This window comes from Bemisia tabaci, chromosome 2 (genome assembly GCF_918797505.1).
Source record: "Bemisia tabaci chromosome 2, PGI_BMITA_v3".
NCBI classification, from domain to species: Eukaryota; Metazoa; Arthropoda; class Insecta; order Hemiptera; family Aleyrodidae; genus Bemisia; species Bemisia tabaci.
The window spans coordinates 24,973,941-24,992,354 of NC_092794.1; the positions used below are offsets into that span (position 1 = coordinate 24,973,941).

The 18,414-nt window shown below is 34.5% G+C and overlaps 1 protein-coding gene across 3 annotated transcripts in view; it reads right to left on the reverse strand.

Moving 5' to 3' along the window:
• Nucleotides 1–18,414, reverse strand: part of tty (tweety) — a 106,988-nt gene that overhangs the window by 9,020 nt on the left and 79,554 nt on the right. Inside the window, exons 5-12 of one of the 3 annotated variants that reach the window (XM_019040361.2) lie at nt 18,121–18,232; nt 16,703–16,941; nt 15,131–15,226; nt 13,433–13,505; nt 11,991–12,349; nt 11,367–11,468; nt 8,743–8,838; nt 6,562–6,711 (exon numbers count right to left, since the gene is read on the reverse strand). In XM_019040361.2, the coding sequence (XP_018895906.1) occupies nt 6,562–6,711; nt 8,743–8,838; nt 11,367–11,468; nt 11,991–12,349; nt 13,433–13,505; nt 15,131–15,226; nt 16,703–16,941; nt 18,121–18,232 (1,227 nt within the window). The remainder of the gene's footprint in view (nt 1–6,561; nt 6,712–8,742; nt 8,839–11,366; nt 11,469–11,990; nt 12,350–13,432; nt 13,506–15,130; nt 15,227–16,702; nt 16,942–18,120; nt 18,233–18,414) is intronic. The other 2 variants (XM_019040369.2, XM_019040379.2) reach the window with 2 other exon arrangements.

Consider the following 18,414-nt stretch of genomic DNA (forward strand, 5'->3'; position numbering starts at 1 on the left):
TAGAATTAAATTAAGTTTAAAGGTAGAGACAGATTGTAAAAACAAAATAATGGGTATTGTCCTTAAATAAATAACGAAAACACTCTGTTTTAGAAAGTGCCTTCCATCTAGTCTTAATTCTTGTTGAGTATAAAGGCAGGAATTGGGACTGGATCTTGCAGACATAGTTTTGCTAATTTTTCATCCAACCACAGGATAAAAGGCTCTGCCAATATGCGACAGGAACGATCAGCAGAACATACAAAAAACCAATGAAGATTTGACCACCAGGCAACATATCACATGGGTGGTCTTTGTTCCTCAAAGTTTCAACAAGATTTGTGTATTTTATCTTAGTTCTTTTGTTAATAGGAGAAAAAGGGGAGAATAAAACCTATGGTTCATCTTTTGAAGAAATGAGTCTGCCGAATTAAATTGGCTTAAATTATAATTATTATTATTTTTCCTTTCTTTCTTTTGCATAACCAGGCTAAACTATTATGAAACTGATCAAATTTTCAGATGCGTGTGGATAAACACAGACAAAATAATATAGCCATTATTTTGAACATTTTAAAACTTAAATTTTAACTGGTTCATTTTTATTTTTTTATGAGCCTCGATCGTCATGCGGACCAGAGACATTGTCATGTTGAGGAGTATTCATGGCCAAGACGCGAAATCTCACAACTTGCCATAGATCATATCAAAAAGGTGTTTCTTCATTACGTTGCGGTACATCAAGTTATTAGCATTAATCGCCAAAAAATGTATTTCTTATTAAGTTAAGTCAAGAGATGAGGGCCAATGACAGCCACTGATATACCAATCTGAACATTGAACACTAGACAAGAAAGGAAGACTTTCTTTATTCTTGCATTTTGTTCGGTAACTTGCAATGAAACTTTAAAACTTGGAAAAGCAATGACTCATGATGAAAGACTGATGGAAACTCAGTCAAGCTGAAAAGAGGTCATTTCATTCAGGAGAATCAGAAGAGCGAAGGGATTAGAGGACTCGTTTATAAATGCTATTTTTATGATTGTTCAACTCCGTAAAGAAAAATACCGGCACAATAAACATATTCCATGTTCTAACCTTCAAAATCAAACGAAAGGCAACATGGACAAAAGATTTAAGTAACAAATAGGGTGATTCAAAAGTGCTGCACCACTTCTATAACTCTTAAGCTTCTTGCCATTTTTCGCAGGGATCCCCTTAAAATTTTGGGGGGTCCCAATAGCCGCTCCCTTTGATATTGGAGCACTTACAAAATGTCAAGTCTGTATTTCACTTTGCTCAAAAGTTACAAGGGTGATACCAGGTACTGGTGGTGCAGCTAGGACTTTCGGATCACTCTCTGTAATGAAAGGAAGATGCTTGAAGTCATAAATTTAAAAATTCTATTGAAGCCTGAAAGATAAATTGCCTTAAAATTTTAGTATTGAGGCAACAAAATGAGCTCTGGGGTTCAGTATTTTCACTTAGGCAGGATCTACTCGAAATAAATTTTGAATTTTTTCATTAAAAAACGTCACTTGACTCTTCTACCCACGATACTTAACAAAAGTCAGATTTAAAATTGAAACGGGAGAAGACCAAGTTTATGCACTCTCAGACTGTGACAGAGGATCCGCCATCTTGCTTCTTACATTTACTTTCCATGTAAAACTGATGTCAGATTATCTTCACTCGCAGTCTGGAAGTACATAAGCTTATTTCGCATAAACTCTACATATGAACTTGTTACTTTTGTTTGGCTCTTATACATTTTACAGAAAAAATAAGATCTGAGATTTTTAAATAGCTGAAATTAGGCTTCTCAGTAGGGAAAAATTTGAATTTTGTAGTGAATATTAAGCAAAATGTGCTTTCTCCAACTTTTTAGCAATCATTTTAGCTGTGTAGTAGGGAAATTTTATCATTAGCGTGATCAATAATAGATATTCATAGAGGTAACTCACAAAAAAAATCTTTGATCATAAAAAAGTACCAAACTATCTCTTCTCTAATTTCACAAACAGTTCCTAGAGTGTATACTTAAAAGTTTCGGCAGGGCGATTTTTTTCAGAGAATACTGCTCGACTGACACAGCAAATTCCTACAGTTCCAATTTTTAAATTTTCGAAACGGAGAGAGATAAATGGTAATTCACAGAATTTTCGAGACCAATGAAAATTTTTTCCCCATTGATCATGATGTCATTTCAAAATACTCACCCAGCAGCCTGATTGTTAAAATTTTTTGTTTGTTGGGACGACATAGATAACATAGGTTAAAAGGCGGAGCATGATTGGTCAGCTGCGTCTTATCGCTGCTTTGTCTTGCCTATGTTGGGTTGAACTCACGACAAGCCAACGGCACTTCTTGAGTTTCTGACAGTATGTCATCCATTCCACCTGACAAAGGCATGGCAAAGCAGCGATAAGACATAGCCGACCAATCACGCTCCGCCTTTTAACCTATGTCATCTATGTCGTCCCAACAAGCAAAAAATTTCAACTATCAGGCTGCTGGTAAGTTAAGTTCTGATCCTTTTGTTTATGCATTAGGCGGTGAAAACAGCAGCAATAATATTAGTCAGCAAGTGGTCAATACGCTAAAATTTATCTGACTATGCTGCACAAGCAAATGGGGAGATTTTCTCCTTAGTCCACTAAATAGAAAAAATATTTTCCCATCGACCAGCCACCTACTAGTATTGGTGCCACCTTCACACTCAATAGAACTCAAAGAAGCGGTCTTGAAAATGCATTTTCCTCAGTACATGACTGGAAAAAGGCATCATGAACAGGAGACAGAAAAAGTTCTCATTAATGCTAGAAATTCTAGGCTGATAACATAGTGAAAATTCAATAAAATCAAAAGAAAAATGCAATGAGGCTGTATCCCTCTGTTCACATCCAACTTTCAAATGGTTAAGTGAAATCACGAACAAGAAGATTACATAAAGAAAAAAAGGAGAGAAAGATGGAAATTATGAAAATTTAAAAGGATAAAATTTATTGAAACCAAAATATAGTATCATGCAACTAAAAAAAAATTCGCAGTATCTACAAAAATTTAAGGGGGTTGTAAAATAATGAACATGTTTGATTTGTAGCCAAAGGATTCAGCATTGCGTGCTAAAAATAAAAAAATTGTAAAAAAAATGATCACAAAAAATAAACGAATTGATTTTTTTTAAAAAAAGAGAAAACTTTGCAGATAAAAAACTATAACTTTGACTACCACATAAAAGACTAAGTTGACAGTTACTATTATTAAATATTATAAAGGCACTGGGAGATGGAATTAGTACAATAACTTCATAGGGGCTTACGTACAAAACATAAATGGCACTTAGAAGGAGAGCTTTTGCTTAAATTTGTATGTTTTACCTTAATTTTTGATGTTACAACAGGAAAAAATTGAGACACAAATAGGATTCAGGAGAAAAATCGATTCCAATTTCATCAAATGTGATGAACCTGAGGAAAAGGGGACTTGCAAAATTTTTTTGGAGAGCAGAAAAGCGCGGTTTTGGTCAAGATGAAATTGTTGATTTCCAGTTTTTGATGCTTATCGATTTCTACACATCTCAGGAACATGTTGTCAAATATTTAAGTCATAATTAGCGCTTTCAACAATTTTAAATGCGTTTCAAGTGAAGGTGGGTCAAAACCGGTAACAGCGCACGGACTGAATGTCATCTTGGCTGGGCAAATGTCATCAAAATGCCTTCTTGCATGATAGCAAGGTTATTATTTGATTATATCAAACAAGAAGCTATAATAGAATTATTTAATATTGAGGTCAGTAAACGAGCAAACATTCATTTTTAAGGATAACGAAGCCTAATCTACAGGCAAAACTTTTTCAGAACTTCAGCTACGTTTTTTTCGAAATTAAGTTTTTCCAATCTCAAACTTTGAAATGCTCAAGAAGAGTCAATTTTGAAATTTTTTGGGTTTTTTGGGGAAAATTGTTTAACCCTTAATGCAAAACTATAGTTGTCTCCATTTTCATTTTTTTCACCTTAAGTCTCCTTTCCCTCAGGTGCATCAAAAATATCAGTGTTTAAGGAACCTGAAAGAAAAGCACCATACGATACTCGAGAGCGAAAAATAATTATTTCTATCATGCTACGATCATTACAGTAAGAAAGGCAAAATATTCGACACAAAAAATTAGAAACAAACTATAGAGATCTTACCTGTTAACACTGATTTAGAGAAAACTAGAGTTTCTCCCAAAGAAATAAATTAAAATTAATGAAATTAATATTTTTTCTCAAGAAAGCCTCTCATTGCTAGAGTAGCCATGGCTCACTAAACTTTTAATTTTAACAAGATATCAGCATCTGTATGATCTAAAGTAATTATCTATTAATGAGCAAGACTTAATTTCATAATCTCGCAATAGGAATCACATAACAACCATTCTGAGTCTTGTCACTTTGAGAGGGGGGGGGGGGATGTTGGAAACGGTATTAAAAAACTATAAAAGCCTAAAAAAATATCCGCTCTGAGCAGAATATTGTGTAAACATAATGCGAAGGATAGTTCCCTGGCTCAAACAAAAAACATTGAACCAATGTATATACAAACACAAACTTATAAATAGAAAAAGCAAATCTATGCATAAATAAATACATGCAGAATGGACACGAGGAATTATTGACAAATTAATTTTAGGGATTGGCATAGTAAGCATGATCACGAAATCTTCGTTCAATTAAATTACAACTAAAAGTATAAACATGAGTAAATTCAGTGAGAGAGATTAGAATTTGAAGTAAAACACTGAATGTAAAAAGATTTTGATGTGCTATGTATCTGAGGTAGATCTGAGTCTGACAATAATGAAAAAATTATTTTAAAAAAAAGCGCCATTAAAACTTTCGAAGGAGTTGTCCAAAATATGATCAGAAGCTCACTTGGATGGCTGGGATAAAATAAACAAAAACGTAAGAATTAATAGTACGGATGTCTACCTGTGACACAAGACCTGTAAATATACTTTTTTTTTTCTTTTTTATGTAGGACGTACTTACATGCAAAGTAAATGCACTGAATTGATGGGTTTTTCTCACTTTCATTTTTCTCCTAAAACCTCAGAAAGTGAGGCAAGAAGTTGAAATTATTTCAAATTTCACTCTGGTAATAAAGTTAACAGAAAGTTGTAAGTTCTGCCCAAATAAGGGGGGGGGGAGCTTTATGATGCAATCTTTACCACTTCAGCATGTATTGGATTTACCATCGGCGTTATTAAATATAAATGGAACGTGATGAGCCAAAGTATTGTGAAAGGTGTATGAAGGTGTTTTTCGACACTTTTGCTCACTGTTAACTCATCCATACTCAGAGTACAAATACAAATGTTGTTGTAGTTTATATTGTTGAAGTTCATGCAATAAGAATAAAATTAGGATGAAAGTCTACTACTAAGAATCGCATTGGTTGAATCATTATGTTGCCGAACTATACTTCGAATTAAACCGCCCTGATTGAGAAAATGTTCAAACCAACCAGGTTTACCTCTACTTTCTATCTGTACAAATGAAAATGTACCTCTACATTGTGTGCTTTGTTGAGTTCAGAAAAACACGACTAGCTGATTCAAGGGCTGCAGGGAGTGCAGGGGATGATATTTGGGGAAAATTCTTGGGCTACCATGGTTAGTCAAACATTCAATGAAAACGAAATTCAATAAAATAAGAAGAGAAAAATGAAATGGAACTAAAACTACCAGAAAAACACATAGATCACAATTCAAAATATTTTCACTGTAAAATCTACATACATAATTAGCGCTGTGCTTACGATGTGCAGGAGAGAAATTCAGAGACAAAACGTAGGAGAAACTTCCATGAATCGACTTCCAAATTTGGAGAGAAATAATGTCTCAAAGAAAACCCCCTGAATCTCCGAGTAAGGAGGATACCCTCTGACAACAATCAGTTTCAAATGTAAACGACGCCAAATGTAGTGTTTTTAAGAATCTTAGTTGGGTTTGGTTTGAGTGAGCAACTGAAATAACTGCCTGGCAAAATGGAGGATATCATCAGAAAAAGAAGGAATTTCAAGCCGACGTCATGCTTTTGAGATTCTTCACAGATGAAACCTTTGTTATGTTGATGCAAATCGCTGCAATTTGACAAGTTAACACGCATGCCACTTGCAAATTGCCGGCAATTTTTGACTGCCTGCGACAAATGCAAAACCTCCTGTTCTTTTAGCAGAAAGGGCCACCCCCAAAACCTTCTGAAATTTTCCTCGCACATTGTACAACGAAAACTTCAAGAGGTAAAAGAATAAATTTCAGAGGACTATAGACGGATTACATCTTATGAATATTGTTCTTGAAGGGGTCACGAGAGATCTTGTGTCCGCGGGAGCAGTTCTTTGATTGTCCTTTTGAGTTTAAGGACCGTACTCCTAAACCCTTTAAAATTTCATCTCTAATTGAAAACAAAGTATAGAAGTTAGAAAAGTTTGAGATTTGAGTTATCCCAATTTTCATGTATATTGAACACGATTGGATCTTCATATGAGAGGTATGAAAAAATGTGCGAGAGCGATAAAATTTTCAAGCTCTTACCTCTCACTGAACTTAAAATTCACATCAGACATGGTGAATGATTGCTGCCTCAAAGAAGTCCACTCTTCTGCTTCGGGCGCACTTGGTTGTATCCCATTTTTTGAAAATGTGTGAATCCTGCGCATTTCGTCTTTTGTTACTTTCTTTCGTCTTCAAGAAAAAATAAAAATTAAGAAATCAATTGATTTGCCAAGGGAATCTCACAAAACAAAAATAATATTAACAAAAAAATGTAAAAATAATAAGAGCCGCAGTGGAGTGAAATCATCATCACAGATTGCAGAAACTGACTTGGAGAAAATAGTATCAAGGTGAGGGGAAAAATTGAAAAGTATAACTAAAAGACGCAGTGGAACTCCTTTTTTGTAAATTGAAGAATCCCAGAGTTTGATCCTAAGAGAGGATGGAACTATAAGCCCTTTACTTATGAAAAATCTGCTGCACCACAAAAGATTCTGTTCATGTTATGAATCCAAATTTAAACATGACTCTTTTAGAATGAGAGACATTCAATATTCCGTTTTTCAAGTACATGTGTTTAAAGGTAGTGAAAAGTTGTCAGAAATTAATTCGTATTTTGAAAATGATTTGAATAAATCAAAACAAAGAGTCATGAAAAGTCAATATTAATTGACGATTAAAAGAGATTTGCAAATTTTTAAGCTGTGAATAACCGGGAAAGGTAAATTTATCCTGTAGGGTAGACAACTGAACCAGCAAGCTATTATGATTCATAACATGGAATTTTTTCTTAAATTGCCAAAATTAAAAACCATTAAAGTTATAACCTGAACCATATACATAAACCAAACATTGGAATGGAGACAAAATTATAAGCTCTTAAAGATTTTTACTAATGATGAAGATTTTTCCTCGATAAAGGAGTATAATTCCATCAACAAAAAAAGGGTGTCTGCAAGAGCAAAAGACGAAATGCGCAATTAGGATTTTTTGAGCCAAAGAAATAACCAACCAACACCTTTTATGAGAAACTCGAGTGCAACTAGAATGAGACATGGAATGAACTTGTGAGGATAAAAAGAAACAAAAAAGAAGTCGATTCGAGGAAGATCACGAAAAATCATGCCAAAAAATCACCAAAAAGCTTTACAAAGTACAACTAATGATTTAATTAATACACATTGATTAACTTTAGAGGGGACGGAAATGTATTGGAATTTTCTCTTATTACTTTGAGTTTCAAATCGCAGTCTTTTAACCTAAATTGTGACAAAATATAGCTAGTATGGAGTCAAATACAACAGTACTTGAAACCACATTCTGAATCTTTCCTTCTATTTAGGGTCCAGCGAAAATTTAAGGAGAAAAATCTGCTCATTTCCTCAATAAATGTTTTTCCTAAATTCGAAACAGTCATTCGCAAATAGAGATAGATTGCTGAAACTTGATCATCATTCCTTCATCGAGTGACCTTAACAGGATACGAGATTTCTTGCAATTTTATTTCTTAATCACAGTTGCTTTATAGATAAAGGCACCATATTTCATGAAAAGTTATTACTTTGGTGTGTGAATTTGAAACTTTGTATCTGAAAAAACTAATTTTAGTACTTATCAATATTGATATACATATCTACAGGAAGGGTTGAGACAAGTCCAATATTTACTCCTGACCGAGGTTTAAAACATTTTGAAAAATTATTTTTTCCAACATAACAAATATGTCATGAGAGATTCAAAGCTTAAATGAGCATTTGACTCATTTCCAACATTAGTTCATGTCCATGTCTTTTTGAAACGTTCGACTTTGGTGACTTAAAAACAAGAGGGGAGGACCAAAAATGCTTTAAGCTTGGGTCCATCTTTCATGTCAGGAGGCTGGATTGAAATTCCCAGGATTCACCTCAATTCAGAGACAGGAGAGATTTGCTTACATCGCCTGAAATGTAAACCAGTTTAAAGCTTTTGATTTACTTCAAAAATCATGGTCTTACTAACAGTTTTTGTGACATTTCTGGAGTGAATAATGTAGAATGTGATTTGTAAAGATGATTGGATGATTTTTTGGCGTTGTCAAACTACACGGACTTCAAAAAAGAACGACATTGAAAAGAAAATAATTTTGAAAACAACAAATGACAAAAACAAGAACTAGACTACTGATAAGGATTGTCATCAACATGCAGGGAATACGAGGGAGGTGGGGATGGAAAGTACGACCCTTGGTTTCGGTGAAGCGTCCTGGCAGCGATCGCCTGGGACGCAGCCGGAGGTGGAAGGAACGGATCTTGTTCGTCAACTTGCATGTAATCACGCCTGGAAAGAAAGAAACAAATTTACTTCAAGTGCTCCGACAGTGAAGTGATCTACAGAACAGATGTATCTTGGAAGAGGATGGTCCTGAGCAAAAATCAGACAGAAAAGCAAGGAAAAAACGAAAATTTCTAGTATCAGGAAATCTTTGGAGTTATTTGCTGCAGTAAACTGACAATGAATTGAACCTAAAAGGAAGGCTAAACACCAGCCTATTATTCGATTTTTGTATCAGTACCAAGTCAGTTTAAAAAGTTTGCGGGAAAGTTTCTCACTACGAGTCTATGTTATTTTTAGGCAATTAAGTTTAAAGCAATTAACAAAACATTTAATGTTAATGTGTTGGTCTCTTAACGCGGCTGCAGCTGTGATTACATTGACTATGCAGACTGCGACTGCATTTGAAAGCATGTTATAGTTAGCAACTTTCTCCTCCAATTTTAAGGAAAATAGTTCAGGTAGATTCAACTGAGTCATTGGTAACAGATTTTTACATTTATCTGATTAACGTACAATTACAAGACAAGATTTTTCCACAAAGTTTTTGCACCGACCTTGTACTTCAAAATGGTGAATTTAAAATCGTGATATTCCTATACATGTGTACTTAAACTTTGATTCTTATGTTGAAAATGGCACTAGAATCTTTTGGACAGAATCCTTGACCCAAAAAAAGGTACACTCTCTCCTTAAAGTAATCGTGGTAATATGCTTGAGCATCAGAATGCAAATAAACGACTAGATCTACTACAAAGTGGAAGATTTTTCGTCAAACCCTAAATGAATTAAGATATTTTAGTTTTAAAGCTAAATCAATACTTCACTGTTACTGATTCTTACTTAAAGTTTTGATTATCGTGCAATAACAATTTGAGGGAAATCATTCTAAGAGCTGCACAAAAGAAAAATACAGCGAAAAAAATTGTTCTCATGAGGAAAAACTAGAGGATAGCGCAAAAAAAGTGCCTCTCAGTAGAACTGCAGGTCAATGAGACCCAAATAAAATTAGTTCTGGCCAGTTGAATTTTTAATTAATTCTAGATTTGTGTCATAAAATTGAAAGGGAAAAGCGGGAAAAGGGGGACTTTTATGAGCAAGGTCCAGTTTGAACTGGAACAAAATTATGCTTTTTGGATTGGAAAGATAGGAGAAAACTTTCTTAAGGTGTTACTCCCTTTGATGAGATTTGAGACGGTCTTTAAGTTCATATTGCCAGTCGAAGCAACAAATTTGTGATTCAAATTTTAAAGAATAAAACAAATTACTTCTTCCTGATGGAACCAACTACACAACTTCTCCTTGACAAACAGGAAATGGATAGGTTGTTAAAAATTGAAAAGAAAGAGAGAGAGAGAGCACAGAAAAGGAGCACAGTAATACCAAGAAATTTTAAGGATAAAAAATGTATCTTCTATGAAAAAGGAGCTCATACTAACTGCTTTTCAATCTGAAGTCTGTCAATTAATTGTGGCTGTACCACGTAAAAATTTTAATGCAAAGAGGAAGACATAAATTGCGTTCACAAAATGCTGATAATGATCCACAACACAGAGTAAAAATCAGTCATCTATGAGTCAAGTGTCCTCGGCAAAATTTCACGAGAACACGTTGAACACATCGAAAACTTTCAAAATTTTATTATGAGTGAAAAATTGAAGTTTGTAGTTTACATTGTAAGTAGCACATTCAAACTTTCTGATCATCAAATCGTTAAGATTGGACATATTAATATGAACATATTGTCAGGAGAGGGTAATGGACCACTACACAAAGTACGAATTTAAGCATTCTGATACATGTTTCTTAACCAGAATTTATCTTAGAACGCGATTCTTGCATCGAAAATCACTTAAATCACACCCTAACTATGATTTTAACTTTTTTTTTTTTTTTTTTTTACATTGGTTACAGGAAAGTTGAATCGCTCGGTCACAAGAAACGCAATATTCTCAGTGAGTCCAAACCCGCACTTCAACAATCTTAGCAAGCCTCTTAATTGAGCAATATTTCCGTTCCTCCTCCTGTTTTTTAAAGTGTTACCAACAAGCAATGACTGAGCCAAAGTACAGAGATTGAGGTTGTCATACTTTCATTCTGCAGAGACTTGCGCTAAACATTGCCACAACACTGTTGTGGCAATGTTTAGCGCGCGATTTCACAGACGTAAAAAGTTGCATTTTCATAAGCAAGAGGTTTAAATTTACGTACCAAGAAACATTAAATATCTTGATTAAGAGTTAATTTCAGTAATTTGCGTTGCAGGAATCGTATATTACATGAAATTTTGGTTAAGAAACATGTGTCCTAATGCATAACTTCATACCTTGTCAAGAGGTCCATTTTAAAAAGTTCACATATTTTTGAGAGCATTCCAAGAAGTCATGAACCCTATGTGTTCCTTGATTCATGACTTTGGTCACTGGTAATGGGTTTGCTGTAAACACTTAATTGAAATTCAGCATTTGGTGAAAAGGAATAATCTGATCAGCTCCTTAATGTAAAGATTATGACGAAACATAAAAATCACTCACTTTTTCCGGATGTAAATCCATGTGTGCGAGTCGAGCCATACAAGAACAGTGAAGAAGAAGCCGGCAGCAGCACTTGCAATTAGCATTAGTGCCAGTCCAAAGCTAAAGGAAAACAAAACCCAACAATTATTATTTTTCAGCCAAGCTGAACAGTTATGTGGCTTTCCAAGTGTCATGTGCTTGGCTAAAATCGGTTAAATAGTTCTGAATATAAAACAAGAAAATCTTCGAGGTCAACAACTACTGATATTTTTTACTTTTTTTATTTTTTGTACGTACCTATTTCTTTAATATTTATTTTTATTCATTAAGTTTCTATTGCAATGTATACTTCAAAACAAGCTGGGTTCAAAATTGCTGGTAATTCAAATTTTTTTAAATAAATTGTTGCTCACCTTCTTTCACTAGAGGCTTTAATTCTACATTTACATTTTGTACATTTTAAAGTACATTTTAGTTGCATTTCTTGGGTTTCCAACAGATTGGCGAAATATACAATTAAAATTTTTGTCTTTTTTCTTTTTAAAATTTTCTGCACTTTTAATGCAGAATAATGCAATAAACAGTGGATATATAGAAATAGGACCCTACTAAAAATGCCATATCAAACTGTAGAAAACTTACAGTCCAACTTCGCAGACTGCATGAAGGGCTTGCATGTACTGCTGGTGGATTGGCTTGCAATCAACAAGGCCAGCTAAGCTGGCGATCATTTCGGAAACATGGTTGACTTCTGTTGTGAGGATCTCCAGCCGCATTCCCAGTAACGGAGGTGGGTATAGCTCCTTGGCTGGCCTTGATACGACTGCTAAATTGAACTTCATTGCCTGCATTGACTTGGTTGCCTTGTGGATTACAACTGTAAATGGATTTGTGCGAGAAATCTCACACGTTGTGTAGTAATGGAGGATGTCAGATTTGAACGAAGATGGTGACTCATGTTCCAGGACCTGATCAGGTGCGACGCAAATATCTCCAAGAGCCTGTGGTTGACAAAATTTGGAGAGTTTTTAATAAAGATTTGAAGGAAATGAAAATAAATCAAGGTATCTAAAAATTCTTTATTTCGTAAATTCCCTGATATTTAGTTGTTTTCCACAGTAAAATTCCCTCATGAAAACCTTGAATTACCTCTTATTTCTTTCTGGATTCTTTTAACCGATTTAAGATTTTTCTTCAAAGTTTAAAGAGAAAAATCAAATTTTCCAACTTTTAACTGATTCTGTAGAACCAAGTCAAGACCGCAAAGTTTCAAAAATTTGATATCCGAAAGTTTTTTTGTAGGAAAAGGGAAAATTTCACACACATGGGTTTTTTTCCCTTTATGATGAGTAAAAGAACGAAAATTTGTAACTTTGCTCAACTTCTCTGTTTCTAATTTGAAGGATTAGAAACCAATGGAGACAATCCGAAGGATTTTCACACCAACTGCCACTCGTTGCCAAAGTTTTTAACACCAATTTCCTGATTTTCCCACCAAGTTTTCTTCCCCTGATATATCTCCCTATTTCTAGGTTTTACTATGTTTTAGAAACGATGAGCTGAATTGTTCTCAACTATTTTGCAGAATGAAACAATTTTGTGAGGTTTCAATTTTAAGACTAGTTATTTGATAGATTGACAAAAGAAGGGTAAAAACATGTTCATGCCTTTAAATTTGGCCCTTTTTCCATTTTGATCTCAAAACAAATCTACTCTATAGAGAAAAACATTTTTGAGTTTAGGGTGTAAGATTACAACTATGAATCTGTTTACGATTACTTTTGGTCATTATATTTATTTTCAACTGATTGATTAAAATGATGATGAAACATTTAAAGCAGCATGTAAATTCAGCTGATTTGCAGCGTTATAAACATGGGTAGTGACATACTTTGACATTAACCAGAATCAGTGTAACTGCATTTTACATTCCCTGATTTTCTCTAATGATCAATTTTACACCTGCTATCACACCTTTGTTGAGATGCATTACTTTTAAGTCGCAACTTTCTGGGATTCGGTTATCTCTAAGCAGTAACAGACTTATGTAATTATGGAAGTAATAATAAAAGAGAAAGTCTTACCACTGAGGTAGCAAGATACACGGATGTTGACAACCATGAAATGATCACAGCGAACAGTCCAAAAACGGAGAACCTAAAAGAATATGATAATATGAACAATTGAAGACTTGATGATACACAAGAATTTTACTACTGGCTTGAATTGTTGACTTCGATTTTCTCTCTCTGTTTTGTTGGTTTGATTATCACTCTGAATAAACATACATCTGCAGAATATTAATGAAAAATATTCACAAACAACAGAGAGGGCCCACAATGAATTACATCAAACATTGTTCAATAGCAAACTCTATAATATTTGGGAGGTGCTGTGATACCAACTTCCTTAAAAGGCTATATTAAGGCTATTAAAGGCCTTGTCTCCACATGTCCCAAGGAAAAATCTCACTTGCCAAGTTGAGAAAAATATTGAGTTAGTTAATACTAATCACAGTACCAACTTAGAGTCCTTGTGAAGTCCCAGGAATGACTTAAAACGAAGAAGAAGACATTTTGTTGTGTTGTTTAACAGGAAAAAAGCCTAGAAGTTTCATTCTTGCGACTCAAACTTGAGAAAAATCCTGTGAAACGTCCCGAGGAGACAAGGCGTTAACCATTCCTGAGACCAATGAAAATTTCTGTGCCTTCTGTTCATGACACTTTTCCAAGATATTTATGGCAGAAAGTTAAGTTTTGAGCCTCTTGTTTTCAAGTTACTTAACGGCAAAGCAGCGACAGTACCGGATAACAGCTGATCAAGAAGAGAATCTTTTACTTTATTGAAAATCTATTGAGGAAAATGTTCTCGTATCGCATAGAGGTGCGGCCAGGTAAATGAAAGATCTCTTATTCAGCAGCCTTTGACTGGTATTGCTGTCCCTGTCACACCAATTTACTTGTAATGGACTTTAAACAGCTTTCTTTTCACTTATTATCTTGACTATCTACGACATTATAAATAGAAAAAGAAAAAATTTCATCGCTCCTAAAAATTTTTGAATGAGAATAGATCAAAAAATTTCAAGTGTAGGGCAATTGTGATGTTGACCAGATGGCATTCATTGGAGGAGAGACTCTTCCTTCTGTTTCCAGCTTTTCCTGAGAACAATCCGTAACTTACTTGATCTATTATTAAATACCGCTACCAACATGTTTCAATACTTGATCTAAGTTCTTTATTTAAAGCAACCTTGAGTGCCTTCTGACACCTGATGTGATTGACTACGTTCTTGCCCCGTAGGCTTCCTTTATGTCCCATGTTGGAGCAGAAATTTTGTGCATTTAAGTGAAGTATAAACAAGCAGATGGCTTTCAGTATCTCTTGTTCTTTGAGGTCTGAAGTACAAGGGAAAAAAAGAGGTTAAAAAGAGAATATGAATTACCGTAGAGTCTTGCGAAAAAGCACAGGAGTAAGGAACGAAAGAGAAGATCAGGGGGGCTTATAAGGACAAGGAGAGGATAAAGGAGTAGCATGGAAAAATGGCTGAAAACAGGAAAGAAGAAAAGGATTAAATTTTTTAATATTCTACTCGGACTGGAGAGATTAAAAGTTTCATGGACAAGACAATATCAGGGAGGTGGCAGAGAGAGAACATTTAAAAAATGTCACTCATTCCTCCATCTGCCACGGATCTGGAAGGTTACGTTGAAGGAGGCTTTCAAGGAAACAAATTTGTCAACAATAAGGGAGGCTTCTGTATGGATTAAAATAATACTTACAAAATTAGTGCACAGCGAGAATGTCTGGCAACTCCGAACAAAAGGATTACACAGAAAATTAGGAGTACACTCAATACACCCATTGTGACAAGCCACCTGCGGAAATCATTGTCATTAGTTTATTGTTATGCTTATGTATACAGATGAATTTTAATAGCAGACAATTGGAAGGATATAATTATTGTCCTAACGCCCCAATCGGTTTGTGGCTTGGTGTAGAAAATTTTTAAATTATCTTAGTTCCTGATCATGAATTTGAGGGGCGGATTCCCTGATGAAAACTTAGGGCTTCCTATTATTAATTCCCTGTTTTTTAAAAGAAAAACTATAACTTCTTTAGGAGCTCAGAGCAAAAAACGTTCTCCTTTTAATCTCTTCCGTAATTCTGTGGTATTGCATCAATTTTAACTTCCGAATTAAATAACAAGGGAAACAGTCTCAAGTTAAAAGAGAAAAAAATCCCGTTTTCCTTTAATGCATATTCCCTAATTTTCTGGAACGGTTTATCATCGTAAAGCTTAAATCTTTTTTTCTCACTCTCTCTTTTTCTTTTACACTTCGACAAAGCCTTGTACCTTGGTTTGCAATTTTGTAGACTTACTGCCATCCTTTATTTTTAAAGTGAAAATCACCAAACAGAAATTCTTGCCAACTGCTGTAGTATTTTCTCTCTATGCAAGGAAAATTCGGAGAAAACTCCATAGAATGATGTTGACTTGGACTCTTTTTAAAGAGTAGAATAGGAGCAGCAATTTTAAAACAGTGTGACCAAGATACGTGGTTTCAGAGTTTCACTGTTGACTTACAAACCTAACTTGCTACCAAATGCCTGGATTGCCCTATAAGTGGAGTGTTCTTTTTCATTTTAATTTGCATGATTGTTTTTGTGGCAAATTATACTATTAAGTACATCGATAATGTAAGTCCGCAATCACATACCTCGGTTTGCGCCGTCGCAGACTTCCTGTCATACTTTATTTTTTAAACGGAAAACTACTCAACGGCAATTCTTTAAAACTGACATGATTTTTGTTCTCTGTACGAAGAAAATTCTGCAAAAACTTCAAGGAATAATGTCAATTTGTTCTCCTTTAAAAAAATAACATAGAGGTAGAGATTTTCAGACACCGCAAACGAGATATGTGATTGCGAACTTACGCCGTCGACTTATATAAAGACATTCCAGAGAGTTAAAAGAGTCTGGTTTTCTTACTACTATTGTTAAAATATATAAAATAGACTTCATCTAAATATGTTGACCCCTTAGATTCCAAAATAAACCAAAACCCAAAATCATATTCAGCATGAGCAGTTTCAAATACAAGTTAGGACCAAATACAATTGAATAAATTAATCTGGATGGATTTAATGTTACTGACAGAAACTGCGATCCCTTCTCAAGAGAGCACTGGTCTCTCTCAGTATATTTCTCACCTCAATAAATTCTGACTGCACAAGATTCGTCGGTACTTACTCAAATTAAAGATAAACCATCATTTAGTCAAAAAATTATTTGCAATAAACGATTTGATGCCACTTAAGGCACTGGAAAGTAAGGTTGGGGCGACTTACCTGATAGTTTCGGCTTGGCTGGCCAAATTGATACCCTGCGCAAAGGCTAAATTGCGCAGAGGTCGACTGATGTCTCGACAGCTGTCCAAGGATGCTGTCCTGTTGCCTGTCATGGCATTGATGGCATTTTGTAACAGTGCTCGTGCAGTTTGATTTGCGATGGGATTATCAAACACATCTTTCAGTTCCGTTAATAAAGGATAAATTTTACGTTCTAATGTATTTTCTATGTTAGTTGTCTGCAACAAATACAAAAGAAAGATTGAAATTTTAAAACATGATTATAAAAATGCTTGAAGTGATAAATATTGGGGGGAAATTTTTACGGTATCCTTTAAAGAGCTCTTTTGTGACCAACGTTCCTCTAATTAAAGAGCAGTAATTTAGATTTGATGAATGATTTAGAAATCGCTCATTAAAGAGAAAAAAAAAGCATGACTAAAAATTGAGATGCTCCCAGCTCTTAATACTGATGAATTAAGTTCATTCATCTAGTCTAGATAAAATATAAATTAAATTCTCAGAATAGTGTCAAATTCAAGCACAGACATTCTGCATAGAGTGAAGGAATTAGAAATGATCGACTATTGATAAAATCAATAATATTAGGTCTGGAGGAATTTAATCACATGTTTGATTGCACTTTAAAGTAATAAAACTCTCAGTGATGTATGAAGGCAGCAACACATATTAAATGGAAATACGATAAAACGAAAAATTGTACACAAACATGCAGCTTTGGTGTTCTTGAATGTGTACTCCCATTTCGTTGATTTTCGAAGTACTCTAGGATGTGTGCCCCTGTGCATGTGCCTTAGTAGAGTTCCTCGAAAGTGAATTGAATTTCTATGACCTGTTCTTTGAACATCATTTAGATTGTGCCCTGATATATGGCTTAGGAATAAGAATTAATAAAATATCCTAAAACAAAGCATGATATTGATAGTTTTAGTCGTTAATGACGTTGTCGAAGGGGATTTAGAAGTAGAAGGTTGTTTTCCGGAAAACGTTACTTAGAGCAACTCTCCAACAAGATATGACATGCAGGGACTTGAAGAAATTAACGTTGTCTCCAGGAAAGCATAACTTATGGAAAAGTAATAACGCGATATAGTTAGTGAACTATTCTCAATCATTTTCCAGCATTCACAAGCAGCTATTTTAGGGATCGCTTCTTTGGTTCCATTAAATTGTGAATCATACTCTACCTTACTAAAATTTTGGCCTCAAAATTTTAATTAGAGTGAAGAAATGAAAAAAATTCACTTAAAATTTGAGAATAAAAATGCCTAGGTACAATGCACCAACATTGAATATAGTTTCATTCACACAACATTTTGGTGAAGAGGGAAAATGTTTTAATGCATTATTACAGATAGCTATTCTAAAATCATTAAATAATTCTTGGTCGTTCTTACCTGATTTCTAACACCTGAAATTATCTTATCAATATCACGAACTGCTGCTTGGAAGTGCAGCAGACCATTATGCACATCATCGTTGCCATAAAGACTCACACCAACAGCACCACTGTACAACAAAAATAAATTTGAATGCATTTATGAACTTATACCACCTGCCATTAGATAATTTTTTAACCAAAAAAGTTAAAGTGTAAATGCATTTTTAAATAAAGGTTCAAACTCCATGGGAGTAAAAGGGATGGAAGCGACTTTACTTAACATTAAAAAGATACCCAATCGGTGAAATTG